The following is a 19,731-nucleotide window of genomic DNA, read 5'->3' as shown; positions in this document are numbered from 1 at the left end:
AACCGGAACAACCATACAATACGGGGTGAACCTACTGTATTTTAGATCATACTTTTACTTTATAGTCTGCTACTGTCTGCTACAAAACTAAACTCGCGATTTTTAAATCATCAAATGCCCTTTTGCTCTCTCGGACAAATCTCCAACTGATGAGCTACAAACATATAAGACGACATCTCAGGCTGTAAAAAAGACAAAGACTTCACTTTTTCAGGTTTTACATGGGTATTGAGTGAATCTGAGTCATTTCTGTAGGAACAGAGATCAGGTCCTTTGAGTATAAGGTTTATATAACTGTTATTTCCAGCGCGGCCGCTCTGTAGGCAAAAGGGTGCACACCGAAACAATATTTGCCTTAGTCTTGTGAACAGCAGTGCTCTAGTCCTGTCTCGTCTATGGCATTTTAATATGTAACCTGTCCGTTAATACGTAATCAGTGTCTATATACCTGTGAGTGTCTGAAACTCCAGTAATTTGGAACAGGCAGAGGACAGGAAACCATGTCAGTAATTACACAGCTATTGGCGGACTCCGCCACTGTGTGTCTAGTTTTCGTTACAACGTTAGTTGTCTTTTTCTACTTGTTTTTCAAACCCTCCAAAGCATCTTCCTATAAATTTCCCCCCGGGCCACGACCCTGGCCGATCATCGGGAATCTCAATATACTGGACTTTCTGAGACCACAGGAGACTTTCTGTAAGGTGAGTGACAGGAATTGTCCGGAGTGCCTGAGAATTGAAGGGATCCGCATTATAATTAACACTCTCCATTAATACCGTATATATACTGCATATCGCTTGTGCGGCTTGTCGGAATAGGCGACCTCTTCTACGTTCATAACACGTGGAACATAATTCTTATTACTAACCTATGCAGTTTCTTAACGTAAATACAGCTCTCAATATATTTTAAAAATGCATTTAAACAAAAAAAAGTTAAATAGGAAAAGTTTATAAAACACCGCATGAGTAATGTATTAAGTATCAACACTTTCAGTGATAAACTGGAATGCCCGTTTATAGATCAGGGTATTTAAAAATGCAATATTTAGGTAACAGGACAAACAGCAATGTCCCACTTGAAGTCTGAACCCACAACCTTTCTTTCTTTTAAGCCTCTGGGTCCTTTTCTAGATCCACGTAAAAATTGGTGCTTCTTGTTATACTATACTGTATACAGTATATATGTGAAAAATAATCATTAACCCAGATAATTAATCCAAACTATTTAATTTTGCAATGCATATGTAGAAATGGAATCAGTCTTTTAAAGGTAAAGACAATTTGAATGAGCAAAATTATTGGCTCATTAAAACACCTTGTTGTGATTTTGCCTAACAAACATCTTTTAATGTGTAAACTGACAGGTCTGTGTATCAGTATGTACTGTATGATTCCCGGTGCTGGGAGAGAAGCCTTTTTGCATGAATAGTTTAGAATACTTATAGCACAATATAAGGCACCAATCACTGAGTGACATTTCTGAGCATTACACAGTGCATGTACTGTACACAACAGTTTGTGCTACAATACAGTATATATAATCCCTGGTAAGACTGGAAGATCCAGCTTTTAGCTCAATTAGCAGTGAAAAAGGTGAAAGGATTACAATTCTCATACAGCACAGAATTACTTGCCAGTCTTGAATCTGAGACACATTTTGGCATCATTTGGGATGAATGGAAAAATTGTAGTTTTATAATGTAATCTGTGTATATACAGTACCCTGGAAGACAAAATACTGACATTCCCCTAATTAAGCTTTAGACTCCCAGATACAATCATTAACTGGCATGAGAATGCAGACACTTTCCTACTGCATTTTCTTCATGTGCAGTCAGTCAATTTTTCAATTGTGGTGACCCAGCTCTTGCTAAAATGCCCGTCTCTTTAGTTTCTCTAAACATCAAGAATTACAGAAGAAACGTTTCTTTCTCAGACTTAAACCTGTCTGATCATTCTGAAGCTCTCTGGAGCTAGTATGTGGGTGCCAATAGAAAATTTCCTTGCAGTCAAAATCCTGTTGATGAAGTCTGTGTGCACCACCTCAGTCTTCTCTTCTCCTCTGTTTCCCTCTTCAGCTGTCAGAGCAGTACGGAAATGTGTTCACTTTCCACATGGGCAGACGGAAGTTTGTAGTCCTGACTGGGTATCAGACAGTGAAGGAAGCCTTGGTGGACCAGGCAGATGACTTTGGAGGAAGGGGCCAAACAACTACCTCACAATTACTTTCAAAGGAAAAAGGTAAAAAAGTAAACTCACTTCAGTGCCTGAACTTTAAAACAAAATACTTTGAATCAATATTGAATGTGAGGGCCAGCTCAGTGGTGCAGTGGTTAGTCTTACTGCCTAGCAACAGGGGGCTTGGATTAAATTCTGCACCTGGGATGTTGTCACCATGGAATTTGTATGTTCTCCCTGTGTTTGTGTGGGTTTCCTCTGGGTGCTCTGGTCAGTGAATTGGCTGCTGGGTAAACTGGTTTGAGTGTTTGCGTGTCTGTGTCTGCCTTGCGATGAACTGGCGCCCCTTCCAGGGTGTATCCTGTCTTGTGCCTGTAGCTTGCTGGGACAGGCTCTGACTCCTCTGCAACTTTGAACTGTATGAAGTGGTTAGAAACTGGATGGATGGAAGGTTCAGCTTTCAATCAATATTGTTGACAGTCTCCAAATCAGAAATATTAAGGTGCTGTACTCCACATTGTCTCCTTGTCTTCTTGGAGATATAGCTTGATTAAAATATGAGCAAAAAACTAAACTTCTGCATGAGAAATAGTTGACAGAAAACAGACAATTTAAAAGCTTTTGTCACCTGTCATTTCCAGGTATTGCATTTGGACAGGGTGAGTCATGGAAGACGATGCGTCGGTTTACTCTCTCCACCTTGCGGGACTTTGGCATGGGCAAGAGAACCATTGAGGACAGGATCATGGAGGAGTCCAAAATGCTGATAGAAGTCTTTGAGTCCTACAAAGGTACCCGTCAAATAGTAAATCCTCCTTTTTTTCCAACATGGCTTGCAGAGATAAGGGAAAGGTACTTTATGCATCTGCACCTACTTGATGCAAATTCACAAAACTGGACTTTCCTTCCTTAACTGAAGTTCACAGGACGAAGAACTATGACGTTAAAATGACTATTTACCAGGTTTATTCATTGCATTTATAGACTGCTATAATTGAGCAATGATTACGACGAGATAAAAACAACAGATGTGTGAAGAGCACCTTTCTTGATCATGATAATGTCGCCTTACTGCCCTAACAAGATGGCTTGTTATCACTGAGTAACTCATACCTAGCACTTGCTTTTGATCTTGACCCATGTGATGATGCAAGTCTTTCTCTCTTTTACTTCCTCCAAGGCCAACCGTTTGAGCCTACTATCCACATCAACTCCGCAGTGTCCAACATCATATGCACCATTGTGTTTGGGGATCGCTTCGAGTACAACAACCCCCAGTTTCTTCGGCTCCAAAAGCTTGTGAACGAGAATGTGAAGCTAATAGTGTCCACAAAAATGCAGGTATGGGACTGCAAGGGTTGGGTTAACAAATTATCTTAATATTTCTATTTTTTTTGCAGGAAACTACATTTTAAATAAGCATTTAGTCTTGTTTTAAGACATTAGGAAAAACAACCAATTGTTTCTTCTCTAGTTTTGAGTATACAGTATGATATACTTTCATATGTATTTAAATACAACTGTATTATGTGTGTGTAGTACTCATTATTGTAATTTTCCAATTTAAATTACTCACAAATGTAAAAAAAGACACATACCCCCAGTTTACCAGTTTGTCATATGGTCAAAAGCACCATTGTGTGTCTCATAATCATCAGCTGAAATAGCAACAGCGCTGTCTGATAATTACTGTTTTCAGGTCATGTTTAGCCATTAATTTCTTAATCACTTAATAGATCAGATTCTGAGGCACAATATATGTTATTGCGTGTTCATGTCAGATTCTTATCTTCTTTGTGACTGTTACAGTTTGTTAAAGTCTCCATGGTTCGTTATTAACAGTATAGTTTTGTCTTCAATCATTATAAAGACCTTGTTGGTTATGGACATTTCAAACAGTTCTCGTCATGGTCATGTCTCATAGATGAATAGAACACAAGGAAAGAGCTCATGGACCATTTCTTGGTACTGGTCTAAAAGTGAGAGGAACACAACACTGTACAACACAAGCAGTCAGACTGCAGTCTTGAAATAGCATCAGAGACACATCTCCAAGCACCCAATCTACACAACCACTACACCCAAAAGACATAACCAATACTTCCGTGCTTTGTAACATTCTTGAGCTCTGTTACACCAGCAGATGTCAATCACTCTATATATTTTAATCAGTAAAATAAGCCTTCCAAGAATAGAACAAGTCATAGAACAGAGCAAAAATTATTTCGAAAAACAATGGCTGCTCGTTTCCAAAGTTTTACTCACCATTACAATTGGTAATCCTGTCGGGGGCTGGTTTTTCAGAACTGCTGGTCCTGTGGCCCTGCTTCACACAGCTCATCTCCTTTTTTGAACCAACTTTCAGCTGTAAAAAACTCCAGACATGCTTTCTGTTAAACTTTGTTTTGTTGTGTGTTCTTTATACAAGGGTCACCTTAGATTTACTTGTAATAATAACAATTGCTTACACTTATATAGCGCTTTTCTGGACACTCCAGTCCAAGCACTTTACAGGTAATGGGGACTCCCCTCCACCACCACCAATGTGCAGCATAGGTGGATGATGCGACAGCAGCCATAGTGAGCCAGAACACTCTCCACACACCAGCTCATCAGTGGTGAGGAGAGCAGAGTAATGAAGCCAATTCATAGAGGGGGACTGTTAGGAGGCCATGATTGATAAAGGCTGATGGGAAATTTGTCCAGGACGCCACGGTTACACCCCTACTCTTTTCGAGAAACGCCCTGGGATTTTTAATGACCACAGGCAGTCAGGACCTTGGTTTTACGTCTCATCCGAAGGACGGCGCCTATTTACAGTATAGTGTCCCCATCACTATACTGGGGCATTAGGACCCACATGAGCCGAAGGGTGAGCATCCCCTGCTGGCCCCACTAACACCTCTTCCAGCAGCAACCTTAGTTTTTCCCAGGAGGTCTCCCATCCAGGTACTAACCAGGCTCACACCTGCTTAGCTTCAGTGAGTTGCCAGTTGTGAGTTGCAGAGTGATATGGCTGCTGGCTAATCTTACATCCTGTTCTTTCTTTCTTTTTTTCCAGCTGTTCAACATCTTCCCCTTTATAGGGTATTTTATAAAGGATTTTAAGAAAGTTTCGAGTAATATAAATGAGACTCAGTCTTTCTTCAGGAAGCTGTATAAGGAGCGCAAAAATGCCGTTGACCCTAATGACATGAGGAGCTTCATCGATACCTTCATAGTGAAGCAACACGAGGAGGTGATGCTCTCGTGACAGTATTTAGTGAGCTCTTAATCACTGTTTCTGTGTGCTGCCATTGGAAAAGTAATATACATAAGACTCATATAAAGAATATCTGCTGTTTTCCATCCATCCATTTTCTAACTTCTTCTTCAGATTCAGGGTCGCAGCTGAGCTTATCCCATCAAGCAATGGGTACAAGTCACAGTACACCCTGGACTGGACGCCAGTTTATCACAGGGCAGACAGGCAAGAACACAGACAGCACAGACTCCGAGGCCCCAATTTACCAAGAAGCCAATTAACCTACCAATGTGTCTTGGACTGTGGTAGGAAACCAGAGGCCCTGGAAGAAACTCACTCAAACAGGGCCCCAATGCTGAATTGCAGCAATGCTAATCAATGCACCACCATGATGCCTGTCTTCTATTTTTTTAAATTGATTTAATGGAACACCTTTCTGTTAGTTAAACCTCCATTTTCTAGAGTATGGGAATCTTATACTTTAGTTAGATTGGCATTTGCTCTGTTGTTTTGGGACACAGTATTTGTATTTTTTTTTTGTACACTAATAATATGATCTCTTTTTATAGGAAGCTAAAAACTCCCATACATATTTTGACGAGGACAACATGATATTCACATCAGCCAACTTGTTTGGAGCCGGAACAGAAACCACATCCACCACCCTGCGCTGGGGCCTTCTGATGATGATGAGATACCCTCACATTCAGGGTGGGTATCTCACTGTCCTTCTAATAAGAATAATTAGAATCATAAGGATAAACAGACCATAATAATGAGTCAATGTTTTCTTACCTAAAACAAAGGATTGGGAGAATTACATTCCCTGTGTTATTCAAATCTACAGTAATTTCCCCATCCTGCCTCAATGCAGTCAATGCAGCAATAGGAAAAAAAACAACATATAGTACTTGTCACTTTCCTCTCTGTGTGTAATGATCATCTAGAAAAAAAAGATTTATAATTCACAATGAAGTGAGTTACAGTCCCTTTAAAGATGAGCGCTATGAAAGAATTGTGAAAATGGCAGGAAACATTATTGGGAAACAGCAACCCCAGCTCTGCAATTTATATCGTAATACAGTTCTAGAAAGGCAAGGAACATCATAGCCGATCCCACACACCCACTCAACTCTCAATTCATAATACTCCCATCAGGAAGACGGTATAGGGTACCAAATTCAAATCTAAACATTTATAAAAAGTCTTTTGTCCCCTATGCAATAAAACTGCTCAATGAAAGTATGGAATATAACTATGTATTTATGTTTCAAATACTGTTGTTGTAATTTCATGTGGTTTTATGTAACTCTTGTTTTGCTTGTGTGTTTTCTACTTCTATGGGTGAAGCCTACGACAAATTTCCACAGTAATTCACAATAATGTATCTCTCTAAAAGAGAACTTAATAGCAGCAACACTCAAGCCAGAATAATTTACTTTTAGTGGGAAAATTTGGGGGGTAAAATGTAATTTTACTCAAGCTCAAATCAACCCTCCCACTCTCCACCGCAGAGAAAGTGAAAGCAGAGATTGAGAGAGTGATTGGGAGAGAGCGCCCTCCAAGGTCTGAAGACCGGAAGAGCATGCCCTACACTGATGCAGTGTTACATGAAGTCCAGAGGTTCGGAAACGTGCTGCCCATGAACTTGCTGCATGAGACCACAGTGGACACCACCTTCAGGGGCTACAAGATCCCGAAGGTGAACCTCTTTGTCACACCCCTCACTCTTACTCCCACCCAGAGACAGAACTCACAGGGTCACAGTGGGAAGTGAGGTTAATCCTCATCAGAAACTCAAAGATAGGAAGAGCATTTTTCAGAAATAACATAAGCCAATAAAACTGAAGCTTAGCTGAGTAAGAGAACTGTTACACTTGATAATTTATCTGAGTGAAAAAAATGAAGTAAAGGGCCTAATGTATCTCACAGCCAGTTGAAGCATCAACATTCTGAATGATCAGTCATATACCTGCCAAATATGGGTCTGTAGTAGACATTAGGCTAGGAAATTCTCAACTAATCAAGGAAAGTTAGATACTAACTGTCAATATTGATACTGTATCTGTCCTCTCTATCAGCTTTAAACGCTTGAATTAGTTAAACATTTTTTTACATTTGATAATGACCCTCTGATGACACCAGAAAAGGCAACTGAATAAAAGAGGTTTTGTGTAGAACACACATCATCTAATACTTTACACATTAACCTGCTGTCTGTCTTCCTCAGGGCACTGCTGTCATTCCGCTGCTCACTTCTGTGCTGTTCGACAAGACACAGTGGGACACGCCCTTTGAGTTCAACCCTGGCCACTTCCTGGATGCTCAGGGAAATTTCGTTAGGAAAGAAGCCTTCATGCCCTTTTCAGCAGGTCTGTGTCACATTTGTAGCCTGATCATTTTCTTATTTCATTTCATTAACCTGGTTCATTTTCCTGCCAGAACTTCTGGGAGGCTGCTCATCACTCCAATGTACAGAAAGCATACAAGCCTGATCTTTGCTCTTATATGAGTCTGAAGGCCAGAATTGCTGTGCTCTGCTGGATGTGCTCCTGCTAGTTTGTTTTTCTAAGAGCATGGACACCCAAGTACCAGTGCTTACAATCTGCACCAGTTCATTTCTATAATCAACTCCTTAATTATATATTTGAGTTTATTATAAATGGACCAACCAATTAAATTGTCAAAACATTGCAGTGTCATAAAATTGAAGATATAACAGCAATCTAGAGACTTGCTCTTGTATTGGGTACATTAAGTATAGTCATTTGTATACCAGCATTGCAACCAGCATTATCTGTTGCAGTTGTTACACAGAACAGTATCTCATCAGGAATAATATGGGACCCTTTTAATCCTTACAATTTTAAACTATCCTTGCAATCTCTCTTTTGTCCTTTCCAGTTTTGCTGAGCTCTTGTCATTTACAAGTGATTTTGCAAATTAAATGTTTCATCTGACACACATTCACTAGAAATAAACAATATACATGACAGATGCACTCTAGGGTGTAGTCTTAGCTTGATTCTATCTGAACTGTTCTCAAATCCAACACATAAATAGCTTTTGAAGCATCTTTGTTTTCATACATGTGTAACATGCAAAGTGGCATTATGATAGTTAAGACAGCTTCATAGAAATAGTGACATTTCTACTGTCTTGAAAACTTAGTAACATAGATAGGTACAGTATGATGTTATGTTGATTCAACTATGCTTTCATTTTTTCTGATAATTTGTTTTAATTGAAATTGTATATATAAGGGAGATAACAGATTTAGCAAGTTGTTGCTGAAACCCACGTTCACAGTTACTTGTTGTTGCTATCCTGAGGTGATTATTAAAACTTTTTTTCTATAGTACATTCAAATAAACCTGAAAACAAACATTTGCAGGTGTCTCAAAGTTATAATTCCAGTTTCCCATTGAGTAACACTCAGCAGGTCTCCCTATTTCCAATTGAATGTTTCAGCATCTTTGCATCTCACTGTAAAGAACCCTATTATATTAGATTAAACTTCCTAGCCCTAAAGATTTTACAAGTAAAATAAAATAAAATTTCAGAATGTAAATCTATATTTGTGTATTCACACCAGAAATATGTACTGTAGATACTTGAAAATTTTGGTGTTACATTTTAGAAATATTTGTTGGAAAAATTGTAAATATTTCAAATTAGAAGAGGCCATTCACACTAACAAGTTCCTTTGATTCTTACCTGTCCGCACTGTCCCGATGAGAACATTGACTAACCTGTCTAAATTCTTTCTGCAGGTGGTTTCTTTATGTTTGAGTACCAAGTTACATGACAGTGTGGTGTCCATCTCCAGGTCCACCTGTTATCTCCTGGTGATATACCTGTGTATAGATCCCGTTTCTAGATCGATCTGCTTTGTGGTGTGCCCTGCAGGTCGGAGGGTTTGTCTGGGCGAGACTCTGGCCAAGATGGAGCTCTTCCTGTTCTTCACTGCCCTCCTCCAGAAGTTCACCTTCCGTCTGCCCCCTGGTATCCGGCCTGAGGACCTGAATATGGAACCAGTCCCCGGTATTACTGCATCCCCACATTCCTACAAGCTCTGTGCTGTCAGCCACTGATGGTCAAGGCTTTCTTTCAGTCTGTGTCAGCCTCCTCTTCCACACTGAGGCCACAGCAGCCTGTTGTGCCTCAGGCTCGTCTCACTGAAATGGGATTTCAGAGTTTACACCTTGAGATTTACACAGCTACTGATGATGTGGGATCTCACATGGTTCATAAGCAGCTTTAAAAAGCTGTAGAGTCTTAGAAAAAAAAACAGAAAATATGTGATTAATTAAACTTTTTAGTGGTAACTTGAAGTTATTTCCTGGAATTAATGAATCCATATTTTATACATTAACATCTCTGACCATTCCAGACTTGGAAAGAACTCAAAATGGATAATTAATCCATCATTAAATTGTGGTTTCAATCAAACAGTCAAGAACTAAGCTGGAAGAAAAAAAGAAGGCATTGGAGTTACAAGGATCTGGAGAGGAATGTATCAGTAAATTTGAGCAGTAAATTACAGGCCTGTGCTGTTAAAGCATAGTTTCAATATAAACTATTGCAGCCATTTAAAGTGAAACAGACATATTTAAATGCTCCTTCTTGAGAACGTAATACTAGCTAGAGTAGTGGCAGTCATTCCTGCTCCACAGACCTCTTTATTCGCTTCAGAGGAAATAAGAAATTAAACGTAGTTTACAATTCTTGATGAATAGACAAGAGGAGGAAAACCAGACAACCTGGAAGACCTCCGTGTCTATGAGTGAATATCAGTGAACAAGTTCAAGTCAGGTCTTGATAACTTGCATGTCAGTATATCAGCATGTACACTGTAATTGTGCTTCACATTTGCAATGTTAAAATATTTGATAAGAATGTAAATAAAAGGGAACTATTGACCTAAATATTACAACTTGATGTGGACTAGACTGGTCTTTAACTGTTAAATTTAAATCATACTTTCTCATCTCCTGATTGTTGTTGATCATTGTAACTCCTTTATTGTGTTTAAATGTAAAAATAAAGTGTTCTCAAATTCTCAATCTGGGTTTTTTCCTTTTATTTTTATTTTGATTGTCCTTTTTCTTTGCTTAAAACTTACTTTTCCAAACATATTTTTGTTGACTTTTCATTGGGATTCAACATTTTAAAGACAAACAGGTTGGTAGGGGAGCTTTTGGACATGTGGGTACATCATATACTTGCTCAATGGATAACAATTTTCCCGTGTTAGTGTGAGCTAGCTCGGGGAAGTCTCTCACCATCAGCACCAGCGCAGGGGGACCCCAGAGCTGTGTGCTGTCCTCACTGCAGTTCACATTGTACACAAATGATTGTGTAAGACACTAGGACAACTGTTTGATTATCACGTTTGAGGATGATGCTGCCTTGATTGGCGTTTGGAATGATGACGAATATTATTACAGACAGGAAATAAAGCTTTTTTATAGTTGATCTCAGGATAACTCACTCTCTTAAACACAAACAAAACAAAGGAAATGATAATGATTTCGGAAAGACATTCTATTCCTATAATCCCTGTAACTGTAAATGGAATGGAAATTGAAACAGTAACTGAATATAAATACCTTACGGCGATTATTGATTGTAAATTAAGTTGGACGACCAATACAGAGGCAAGAGCCAACGAAGACTATACCTTAAGGACAATTAGGAGTTTTAAATATACAAAGTATAAAATTGATGTTTTTATTAGTGTATTCAAATCTTTTGTATTAATAGCTGTGGAGAAAAGGATAAGGATAATAATCCAACTATTTAAAACAGAAATATATTACTGTTTGAGTCAATTAATATCAATAAACAATAATAGTAGCTGATTTGATTTTAAAATAATGGTGTTGTCTGTTGTGTTGTCATGCAAAAACACCAGCAAGGCACCTTCACTTCCCAATTCTGTCAGAACAGCGTGGGGGGAATGAGACTTTTCCCTGTCCAGCACGGCGTTTTAGGAGCGACTTTTATTTTGACAGGTACTGCCAATAGGAAGCCAGTTTCAGCTGCTTAACGTTGCCACCTTTAAAAAAAAAACGTTGCCACCTTTACACTGCCGCCCAGCCTTTGGTGCAGCATTCCAAGCCAGGGCTGGACTGTAGCACCACTAGTCGTCGCACCAAATTGCAACATTATCATATTTTAAAAAAAAAAACACTAATTTGTTTTAAAACAGTAGTAACGGTGTGTTAAAATCGATTAACAACACAATAACGTTTTGTTTGCACAGGTCTGTGTTGCAGAAATACAAGTGGAAATTAAGATATTTTACAAGGTTGCGATTATTTATATATATATTTCATCTATTCCTACATTGTCCGTCACTCCGTTTTTCTTGAAAAGTGTTTTTAATTGAAGATGGGCGAAGCACATCGTTCCAGTCTTTCTCGCAATTAGACAATTCCTTTCTCTAATGAACTTCTCTAACATCTTCCTCTCGTATTCACTGTAGTTGGGTAACAGAAAAAAATAATCGTCAATTAAGGTATTTTAGAAGGTTGCACATATTGTGTATACATTGCACGTCTATTACTACATTGACACTCCTCAATCAGAAAATCTACGACAGAGATCAGGTTGAGTATGAGGTTTTTATTACTGTTGCTGGCGGCATCTGTAGGTAAAAGGGTGCACACACACCGAAACAACCTTTGCCTTAGTCTTGCTGAGAACAGCCGTGACATACGTACTGTAACCTCCGTGCAGTATATAAACATGCGTTAATACGTAACCATTGTACTGTATATATATACACCTTGAGTGTCTGAAACTCCAGTAATTCGGAACAGGCAGAGGACAGGAAACCATGTCAGTAATTACACAGCTATTGGCGGACTCCGCCACTGTGTGTCTAGTTTTCGTTACATCGTTAGTTGTCTTTTTCTACTTGTTTTTCAAACCCTCCAAAGCATCTTCCTATAAATTTCCCCCCGGGCCACAACCCTGGCCGATCATCGGGAATCTCAATGTACTGGACTTTCTGAAACCACAGGAGACTTTCTGTAAGGTGAGTGACAGGAATTGTCCGGAGTGCCTGAGAATTGAAGGGATCCGCATTATAATTAACACTCTCCATTAATACCGTATATATACTGCATATCGCTTGTGCGGCTTGTCGGAATAGGCGACCTCTTGTACGTTCATAACACTTGGAATATATTTATTATTCATACTAACCTATGCAGTTTCTTTATGTAAATATAGCCCTCAGCAAATTTTAAAAAGGCATTTCAACAAAATAAAAGTTAAAAAGATCATAAAACTGATTTAACGCATTACTCATTGATTTCACCAGGTAAGTAAATTGACGATTTCTCATTTTCAGTGATAAAAAGGAAACCCATTTAAAGAGCAGGGTATTCAAAGGTGCAATATTTTAGTCAAGGGAACAACGGAAATGTCCCACCTGAAGTCTGAATCCACAACCTTTCTTTCCAGAGTCTTATCTGCAACTCGAGGTTGCTGCCTAAGAAAACCAGCTGAGTTCTTTAATCATACAGTCTTATCTGGAGACATGTAAAAATCTGAGCTTATTTTATACTATACTGTATATAATGTAAATGTGAAAACTAATCATTAATCCAAATAAGTATCCAATTTAATAAACTTTAATTTTGCAACGCACCTGTAGAAAAAGGAATAACAGTCTTTTAAAGATAATGACTATGTAAATGAGCAAAATAAATGGCTCAGGAAAAGGTCTACAGGTTTTGATTTTTCCTGACATCTGTTAATGTCTAAACTGACAGGTCAGAGGGCTGTGTATCAGTATTGCATCATAAACCTTCACAGAAGTGTAATGAGCCAGAATGTCCTGTTAATTGTATCCATCTGTATGGTTCCTGGTGCTTAGAGGGTAGACTTTTTGCAAGAATAGTTTAGAATAGTTATAACACAGGAGGCACTAATCACAGAGTGACATTTCTGAGCATTACACAGTGCATGTACTGTACTGTATGCAATAGTTGGTGGTACAATACAGGATATAAGACCTGGTAAGACTGGAAGATCCAGCTTTTAGCTCAATTAGCTGTGAAAAGGGTGAAAGGATTACAATTCTCATACAGCACAGAATTACTTGTTAGTCTGAAATCTGAGACACATAATCATCTCGGCATCATTAGGGGTGAAAGTGGAATAGTTTTTGTATTTAAACTGTGTATATACTCTGGGCGGCCAGATGCTGTAATTCCACTAATTAAGCTTTGGACTCCCAGTAACAGTGATTAACTGGCATGAGAATACCACTTTCCTACTGTATGTTCTTCATGTGCAGTCAGTCAATTTGTCAATTGTGGTGACTCAGCTCTTGCTAGAATGCCTGTCTCTTTAATTTCTCTAAATGTCGAGAATTACAGAAGAAACTTTTGTTTTCCAGGCTTGAGCCTGTCTGTTCATACTGTAGCTCTCTGGTGCTATTATGTGGGTGCCAATAGAAAATCTCATTGTAAATGAAATCCTGTTGATGTAGTCTGTGTGCACCACCTCAGTCTTCTCTTCTCCTCTGTTTCCCTCTTCAGCTGTCAGAGCAGTATGGCAATTTGTTCACTTTCCACATGGGCAGACAGAAGTTTGTAGTCCTGACTGGATATCAGACAGTGAAGGAAGCCTTGGTGGACCAGGCAGATGACTTTGGAGGAAGGGGCCAAACACATACCTCACAATTATTTTCAAAGGGAAAAGGTAAATTAAGTAAATATACTCCAGTGCCTGAAATTCAAACACAATACTTTGAATTAATATTGAATGTGAGGTGCAGCTCAGTGGTCCAGTGGTTAGCATTATACAATGTGGCACTGGGTTCAATTCTGGACCTGGGGTGCTGTCTGCATGGAACGTGCATGTTCTCCCCCTGTTTGGGTTTCCTCTGGGTGCTCTGGTTTCCTCCCACATTCCAAAGACATAGTGATAAGTTAACTGGCTTCAGGGGGAATAGGCCCCGGTTTGAGTGTGTGCATGTCTGTGTCTGTGTGTCTGCCTTGTGATGGACTGGTGTCCCATCCAGAGTGCATCCCGACTATTTTGCAACCTTGAACTGCATGAAGTGGTTAGAAACTGTGTGAATGGAAGGTTCAGCTTTCAATCAATATTGTTGACAATCTCCAAATCAGAAACATAAAGGTGCTGTACTTCACATTGTCTCCTTGTCTTCTTGTAGATATAGCTTGATTAAAATATGAGCAAAAACTTAAACTTCTGCTTGTGAAATAGGTGGCAGAAAACAGACCATTCAAAGCTTCTGTCACCTTTCATTTCCAGGTGTCATATTTGGAAAGGGCGAGTCATGGAAGACGATGCGTCGGTTTACCCTCTCCACCTTGCGGGACTTTGGCATGGGCAAGAGAACCATTGAGGACAGGATCGTGGAGGAGTCCAAAATGCTGATAGAAGTCTTTGAGTCCTACAAAGGTACCCGTCAGATAGTAAATCCTCCTTTTTTTCCAACATTGCTTGCAGAGAAAAGGGAAAGGTACTGTATGCATCTGCACCTACTTGATGCAAATTCACAAAACTGGACTTTGCTCTTGTAACTGAAGGTCAAAGGACAAAGAATTGTGACCTTAAAATGACAATTGATCAGGTTTTTCATTCCATTTATAGACTGCTATTGTGCAATGATTAGGGCTAGCTAAAAACAACAGATGTGTAAAGAGCACTTTTCTTGATCATGATAGATTGCCTTACCGCCCTGAAAAGATGGCTTGTTTATTCATCACTGAGTAACTCATATCTAGCACTTGCTTTTGATCTTGACCCATGTGATGATGCAAGTCTTTCTTTCTTTTACTTCCTCCAAGGCCAGTCGTTTGAGCCTACTATCCACATCAACTCCGCAGTGTCCAACATCATATGCACCATTGTGTTTGGGGATCGTTTTGAATACGACAACCCCCGGTTTCTTCGGCTCCAAAAGCTTGTGAACGAGAATGTGAAGCTACTAGTCTCCCCAAAAATGCAGGTATGGGACTGCAAGGGCTGGGTTGAAAAGATATCTTCATATTTCTATTTCTTTTTGCAGTGAAATTATAGTACATTTCTAAATAAGCATTTGGTCTTGTTTCACTATATTAAGAAAAATAACCTAGTCTCATTCATATAGCTGTTTCTTTTTTACTTTTGAGTATATGATATACTTTCAGATATATTTAAAAACAATCTTATTATGCATGCATAGCTCTCATTATTGTATGTTTCCTATTTAAAGTACCCAAAAATGTAAGAAAAGACACATACCCACAGTTTGTCATATGGTCAAAAGCGCTATCTTGTGTCTCATAATTATCAGCTGAAATAGCAACAGCGCTGTCTGATAATCACTATTTCAAGGTCAGGTTTAGTCATTCATTTCTTCATCACTGAACAGATTAGTTTCTGAGGCAGAATGCATGTTAAGGCATGTTCATGTCAGATTCTTATCTTGTTTGTGGCCAAAAGGGGTTGGTGAAGAAATAGCCCATAATTATCTTTGCTCAAATAGTCTGTGGTATTGGACACCTAAATCCCCAACAATCATTTAGCATTTAGCATTTATGCATGATATTTGATGTAATGTAGTGTATACCACACTTGTGGAGTAGAATATGATCAGATAGTGGAATAATCTGAAATATTAGCCAGCTGTAAGACTGTTTGTTTAAGTCTCTTTATGTTTAATGGAAGGTCTGGCAGTATTGCAAGGCAAGACTGAAAGCATCCTGTAAAAAAGACACTTTTTTAACAGTATAGTTTTGTCTCCAATCTTGTTGGTTATAGACATTTCAAACAGTTCTTGTCATGGTCATGTCTCATAGATGAATAGAACACAAGCAAAGGCTCATTGAAGATTTCTTGGCACTGGTCTTAAAGTGAGAAGCATAAAAGGCACATCTCCAAGCATACAATCCACATAACCACTACACCAAAAAGACATGATTAATACTGTCTGTGATTTTTAAGACTCTTGAGCTCTGTTACACCAGCAGATGTCCATCATGCTATATATTTTAATCAGTAAAACAAGCCTTCCAAGAATAGAACAAGTCAGTCTTTGACTTTGTGAACAGAGAAAAAATCCTTATTCTCAAAAACAATGGCTGCTCGTTTCCAAAGTTTTACTCACCATTACAATTGGTAATCCTGTCGGGGGCTGGCTTTTCAGAACTGCTGGTCCTGTGGCCCTGCTTCACACAGCTCATCTCCTTTTTGATCCCACTTTCAGCTTTAAAAAACAAACACCAAACAAGTTTTCTGTTAAACTTTGTTTTGTTATGTGTTCTTTATCCAAAGGTCACCTTAGATTTACTTGTAATCTTACATTTTCACTGCACTCATCCTGTTCTTTCATTCTTTTTTTACAGCTGTTCAACACCTTCCCCTTTATAGGGTATTTTATAAAGGATTTAAAGAAAGTTTCAAGCAATGTGAAAGAGAATCAGTCTTTCTTAAGGAATCTGTACAAGAAGAGCAAAGATGTTGTTGACCCTAATGACATGAGGAGCTTCATCGATACCTTCATAGTGAAGCAACACGAGGAGGTAATGTTCTTCTGACAGTATTTTGTGAGCTGTTAAGCACTGTTTCTGTCTGCTGCTGTTGGAAAAGTAATGTACATAAGAATTATGTGAAGAATATCTGCTATTTTCCATCCATCCATTTTCTAACTGCTTCTTCAAAATCACCCTGGATGGGACAGTCTATCACAGGGCAGACAGACAAGAACACACACACCACAGACACCTAGGGCCCAATTTTACCAAGAAGTCAATTAACTTTACAGTGTGTCTTGGACTGTGGTAGGAAACCCACACAAACATACAAACTCCACACAGATAGCACCCCTGGTCCAGATTTGAGCCCAGGGCCCCAGCACTGAGAGGAAGCAATGCTAATCACTACACCACCTGTCTGCTGTCTGTCTGTCTGCTGTTTTACTCTGTTTTAAATCTTTACAACTGGATTTAACATTTCAATGAGTTCTCTTTACATTAGCTAAACCACCGTTTTCCAGTGAAAAGGAATCTGAATTCCAGCTGTTAGCGCACACATGATTTGTGTTTGTTTCGTGGGCAATGGTGGTACAATCTCCTTATTAAGATTTCTCATTATAGGAAGCTAAAAACTCCCATTCATATTTTGACGAGGACAACATGATATTCACATCAGCCAACTTGTTTGCAGCCGGAACAGAAACCACATCCACCACCCTGCGCTGGGGCCTTCTGATGATGATGAGGTACCCTCACATTCAGGGTGGGTATCTCACTGTCCTTCTAATAAGAATAACTAAGTAGAATCATAAGGTTAAACAGACCATAATAATGATTCAAATGTTTTCTTGCCTAAAACAAAGGTTTAAGAAAATTACATTCACTGCAGGTCTCAACAATATGATGTATTTGTAACTGTATATCCTAGTCTTATATTTCAGATCCTTTCCAAATCATTCTTGCAAAAGAATCACTGTAGTACATACAGTATATAAGTTCAGATCAACCCTTCCTACAGACATACAGGATAGAACATTTTCCATATTGCCTCACTTGAGTTGACACTTGTGCCATTGATTGGGGGTCTGTCCTCATGACTGTTTCTTTCCCAGACGTATATCAAGCACTGTCCAAGAGAGATTTATAAACTGTCTGCATCTAGAAAGGAACACAAGAAAAGGATCTAGAAAGGAACACAAGAAAAACAGAACTTCATATCAGATGTGGCAGCTTATATGTTGGTAATAGGTTCTGTAGGTTAGGCATTGAATGTAAGACTTTAAATAAATTTTCAACCACTGTAAAAGCACTTAATATGTGAGAAATTAATGAGCACTATATTGTTGTACAGCACTCCAATATTAACCAGGAATAGCGTTTTGTACTGGGTTTGTGTATGTTTATACCTGTGTCCATCATCCAACTTTTTTTAGAGCTGAAGACCATCAAGAAAAGTCAAATCAAGCAAATAGTCCAGTAAACAAAAGGGTTTGATAGCAACAATTAGAAAATATGTTGAAATGAGGCCAGAATACAAAGGGGTATTCCAGGAAATGGAACTGAACGCCCTCATAGTGTAACATTGACATTTCAAAGATGCATGACACAATAATGAAGTGGGCAGATGCTACGTTTTACGTAGCTACGAACCTTATTGTGTTTAATGACAAGGAAAGCACAAAGAACGTTGAAGTAAATCAAGCAGAATTATAAGACAAGGACATTTGTCTGTTATTATTGTTTACTGTTTGGGTAATTAAAATTCCTGGACATAGAAAATGGTAAAATTTGTGTTCTGTACAAATAATTGGGCAAATGGCCTCAGGCCATTTCTAATTCCTCACGATATTAGATAGATTAATAAAAGATATGCTTAATCTATCTGATCTCCACCACAGAGAAAGTGAAAGTAGAGATTGAGAGAGTGATTGGGAGAGAGCGCCCTCCAAGGTCTGAAGACCGGAAGAGCATGCCCTACACTGACGCAGTGCTACATGAAATCCAGAGGTTTGGAAACGTGGTGCCCATGAACTTGCTGCATGAGACCACAGTGGACACCACCTTCAGGGGCTACAAGATCCCGAAGGTGAACCTCTCTGTCACACCCCTCACTCTTACTCCCACCCAGAGACAGACCTCACAGGGTCACAGTGGGAAATGAGGTTAAGACTCTTCAGAAACTCAAAGATAGGAAGATCATACTTCAGAAATAACAAAAACCAATACAAAATATTTTTTATGAAAGCTTAGAAGAATAAGAGGACTGTTACTCTTGATACTTCTAAGTGGAAAAAAATAAACTGGGCCTAGTGTATCTCACAGCCACCTGAAGCATCAACACGATGAACGATCAGTCACCTTATACCTGCCACATATGGGTCTGTAGTGGACATTAGGCTAAGAAATTCTTAACTAATGTGGGAAAGCGAGATGCTAACTGTCAATATTGATATTTGTCCTCTTCATCAGCTTTTAAAGCTTGAATTAGATAAACCTTTTTCAGATTTGATAACGACTATCTGATGACACCAGAAAAGGCACTGAATCAAAAAGGTTTTGTGTAGAACATACTGTACATCATCTAATACTTTACACATTAACCTGCTGTCTGTCTTCCTCAGGGCACCCCTGTCATTCCGCTGCTCACTTCTGTGCTGTTTGACAAGACACAGTGGGACACGCCCTTTGAGTTCAACCCTGGCCACTTCCTGGATGCTCAGGGAAATTTCGTTAGGAAAGAAGCCTTCATGCCCTTTTCAGCAGGTCTGTGTCACATTTGTAGCCTGATCATTTTCTTATTTCA

General features: G+C 39.0%; 2 protein-coding genes across 4 annotated transcripts in view; both read left to right on the top strand.

Annotated features, from left to right (window-relative positions):
* Window positions 1-23: 23 nt before the first annotated feature.
* On the top strand, window positions 24-10,490 carry LOC148820582 (cytochrome P450 2K1-like). Its single transcript, XM_088933206.1, has 9 exons — window positions 24-701; window positions 2,081-2,243; window positions 2,822-2,971; window positions 3,361-3,521; window positions 5,242-5,418; window positions 5,994-6,135; window positions 6,939-7,126; window positions 7,655-7,796; window positions 9,334-10,490. Exons 1-9 carry the CDS (start codon window positions 501-503, stop codon window positions 9,516-9,518), a joined length of 1,509 nt encoding a protein of 502 aa, XP_088789332.1. The 5' UTR covers window positions 24-500; the 3' UTR covers window positions 9,519-10,490.
* Window positions 10,491-12,094: 1,604 nt separating this feature from the next.
* Window positions 12,095-19,731, top strand: part of LOC148820581 (cytochrome P450 2K1-like) — a 15,173-nt gene continuing 7,536 nt past the window's right edge. For all 3 annotated transcript variants that reach the window (XM_088933203.1, XM_088933201.1, XM_088933202.1), the window contains exons 1-8: window positions 12,095-12,469; window positions 13,983-14,145; window positions 14,722-14,871; window positions 15,261-15,421; window positions 16,800-16,976; window positions 17,550-17,691; window positions 18,827-19,014; window positions 19,550-19,691. In XM_088933203.1, the coding sequence (XP_088789329.1) occupies window positions 12,269-12,469; window positions 13,983-14,145; window positions 14,722-14,871; window positions 15,261-15,421; window positions 16,800-16,976; window positions 17,550-17,691; window positions 18,827-19,014; window positions 19,550-19,691 (1,324 nt within the window). In that variant the 5' untranslated portion in view covers window positions 12,095-12,268. The remainder of the gene's footprint in view (window positions 12,470-13,982; window positions 14,146-14,721; window positions 14,872-15,260; window positions 15,422-16,799; window positions 16,977-17,549; window positions 17,692-18,826; window positions 19,015-19,549; window positions 19,692-19,731) is intronic.

Source organism: Atractosteus spatula, chromosome 14 (assembly GCF_055471065.1).
Source record: "Atractosteus spatula isolate fAtrSpa1 chromosome 14, fAtrSpa1.hap1, whole genome shotgun sequence".
NCBI lineage: Eukaryota > Metazoa > Chordata > Actinopteri > Semionotiformes > Lepisosteidae > Atractosteus > Atractosteus spatula.
This window is presented reverse-complemented; position numbering and strand designations above follow the sequence as displayed.

What these genes read in the sequence shown, in the direction of transcription:
- LOC148820582 (XM_088933206.1), top strand. Translation starts at nt 501, where the DNA reads ATGTCAGTAATTACACAGCTATTGGCGGACTCCGCCACTGTGTGTCTA. An exon ending in GGGGCTACAAGATCCCGAAG is followed by an intron (nt 7,127 to 7,654) that starts GTGAACCTCTTT and finishes TGTCTTCCTCAG; the next exon opens with GGCACTGCTGTCATTCCGCT. An exon ending in CTTCATGCCCTTTTCAGCAG is followed by an intron (nt 7,797 to 9,333) that starts GTCTGTGTCACA and finishes TGTGCCCTGCAG; the next exon opens with GTCGGAGGGTTTGTCTGGGC.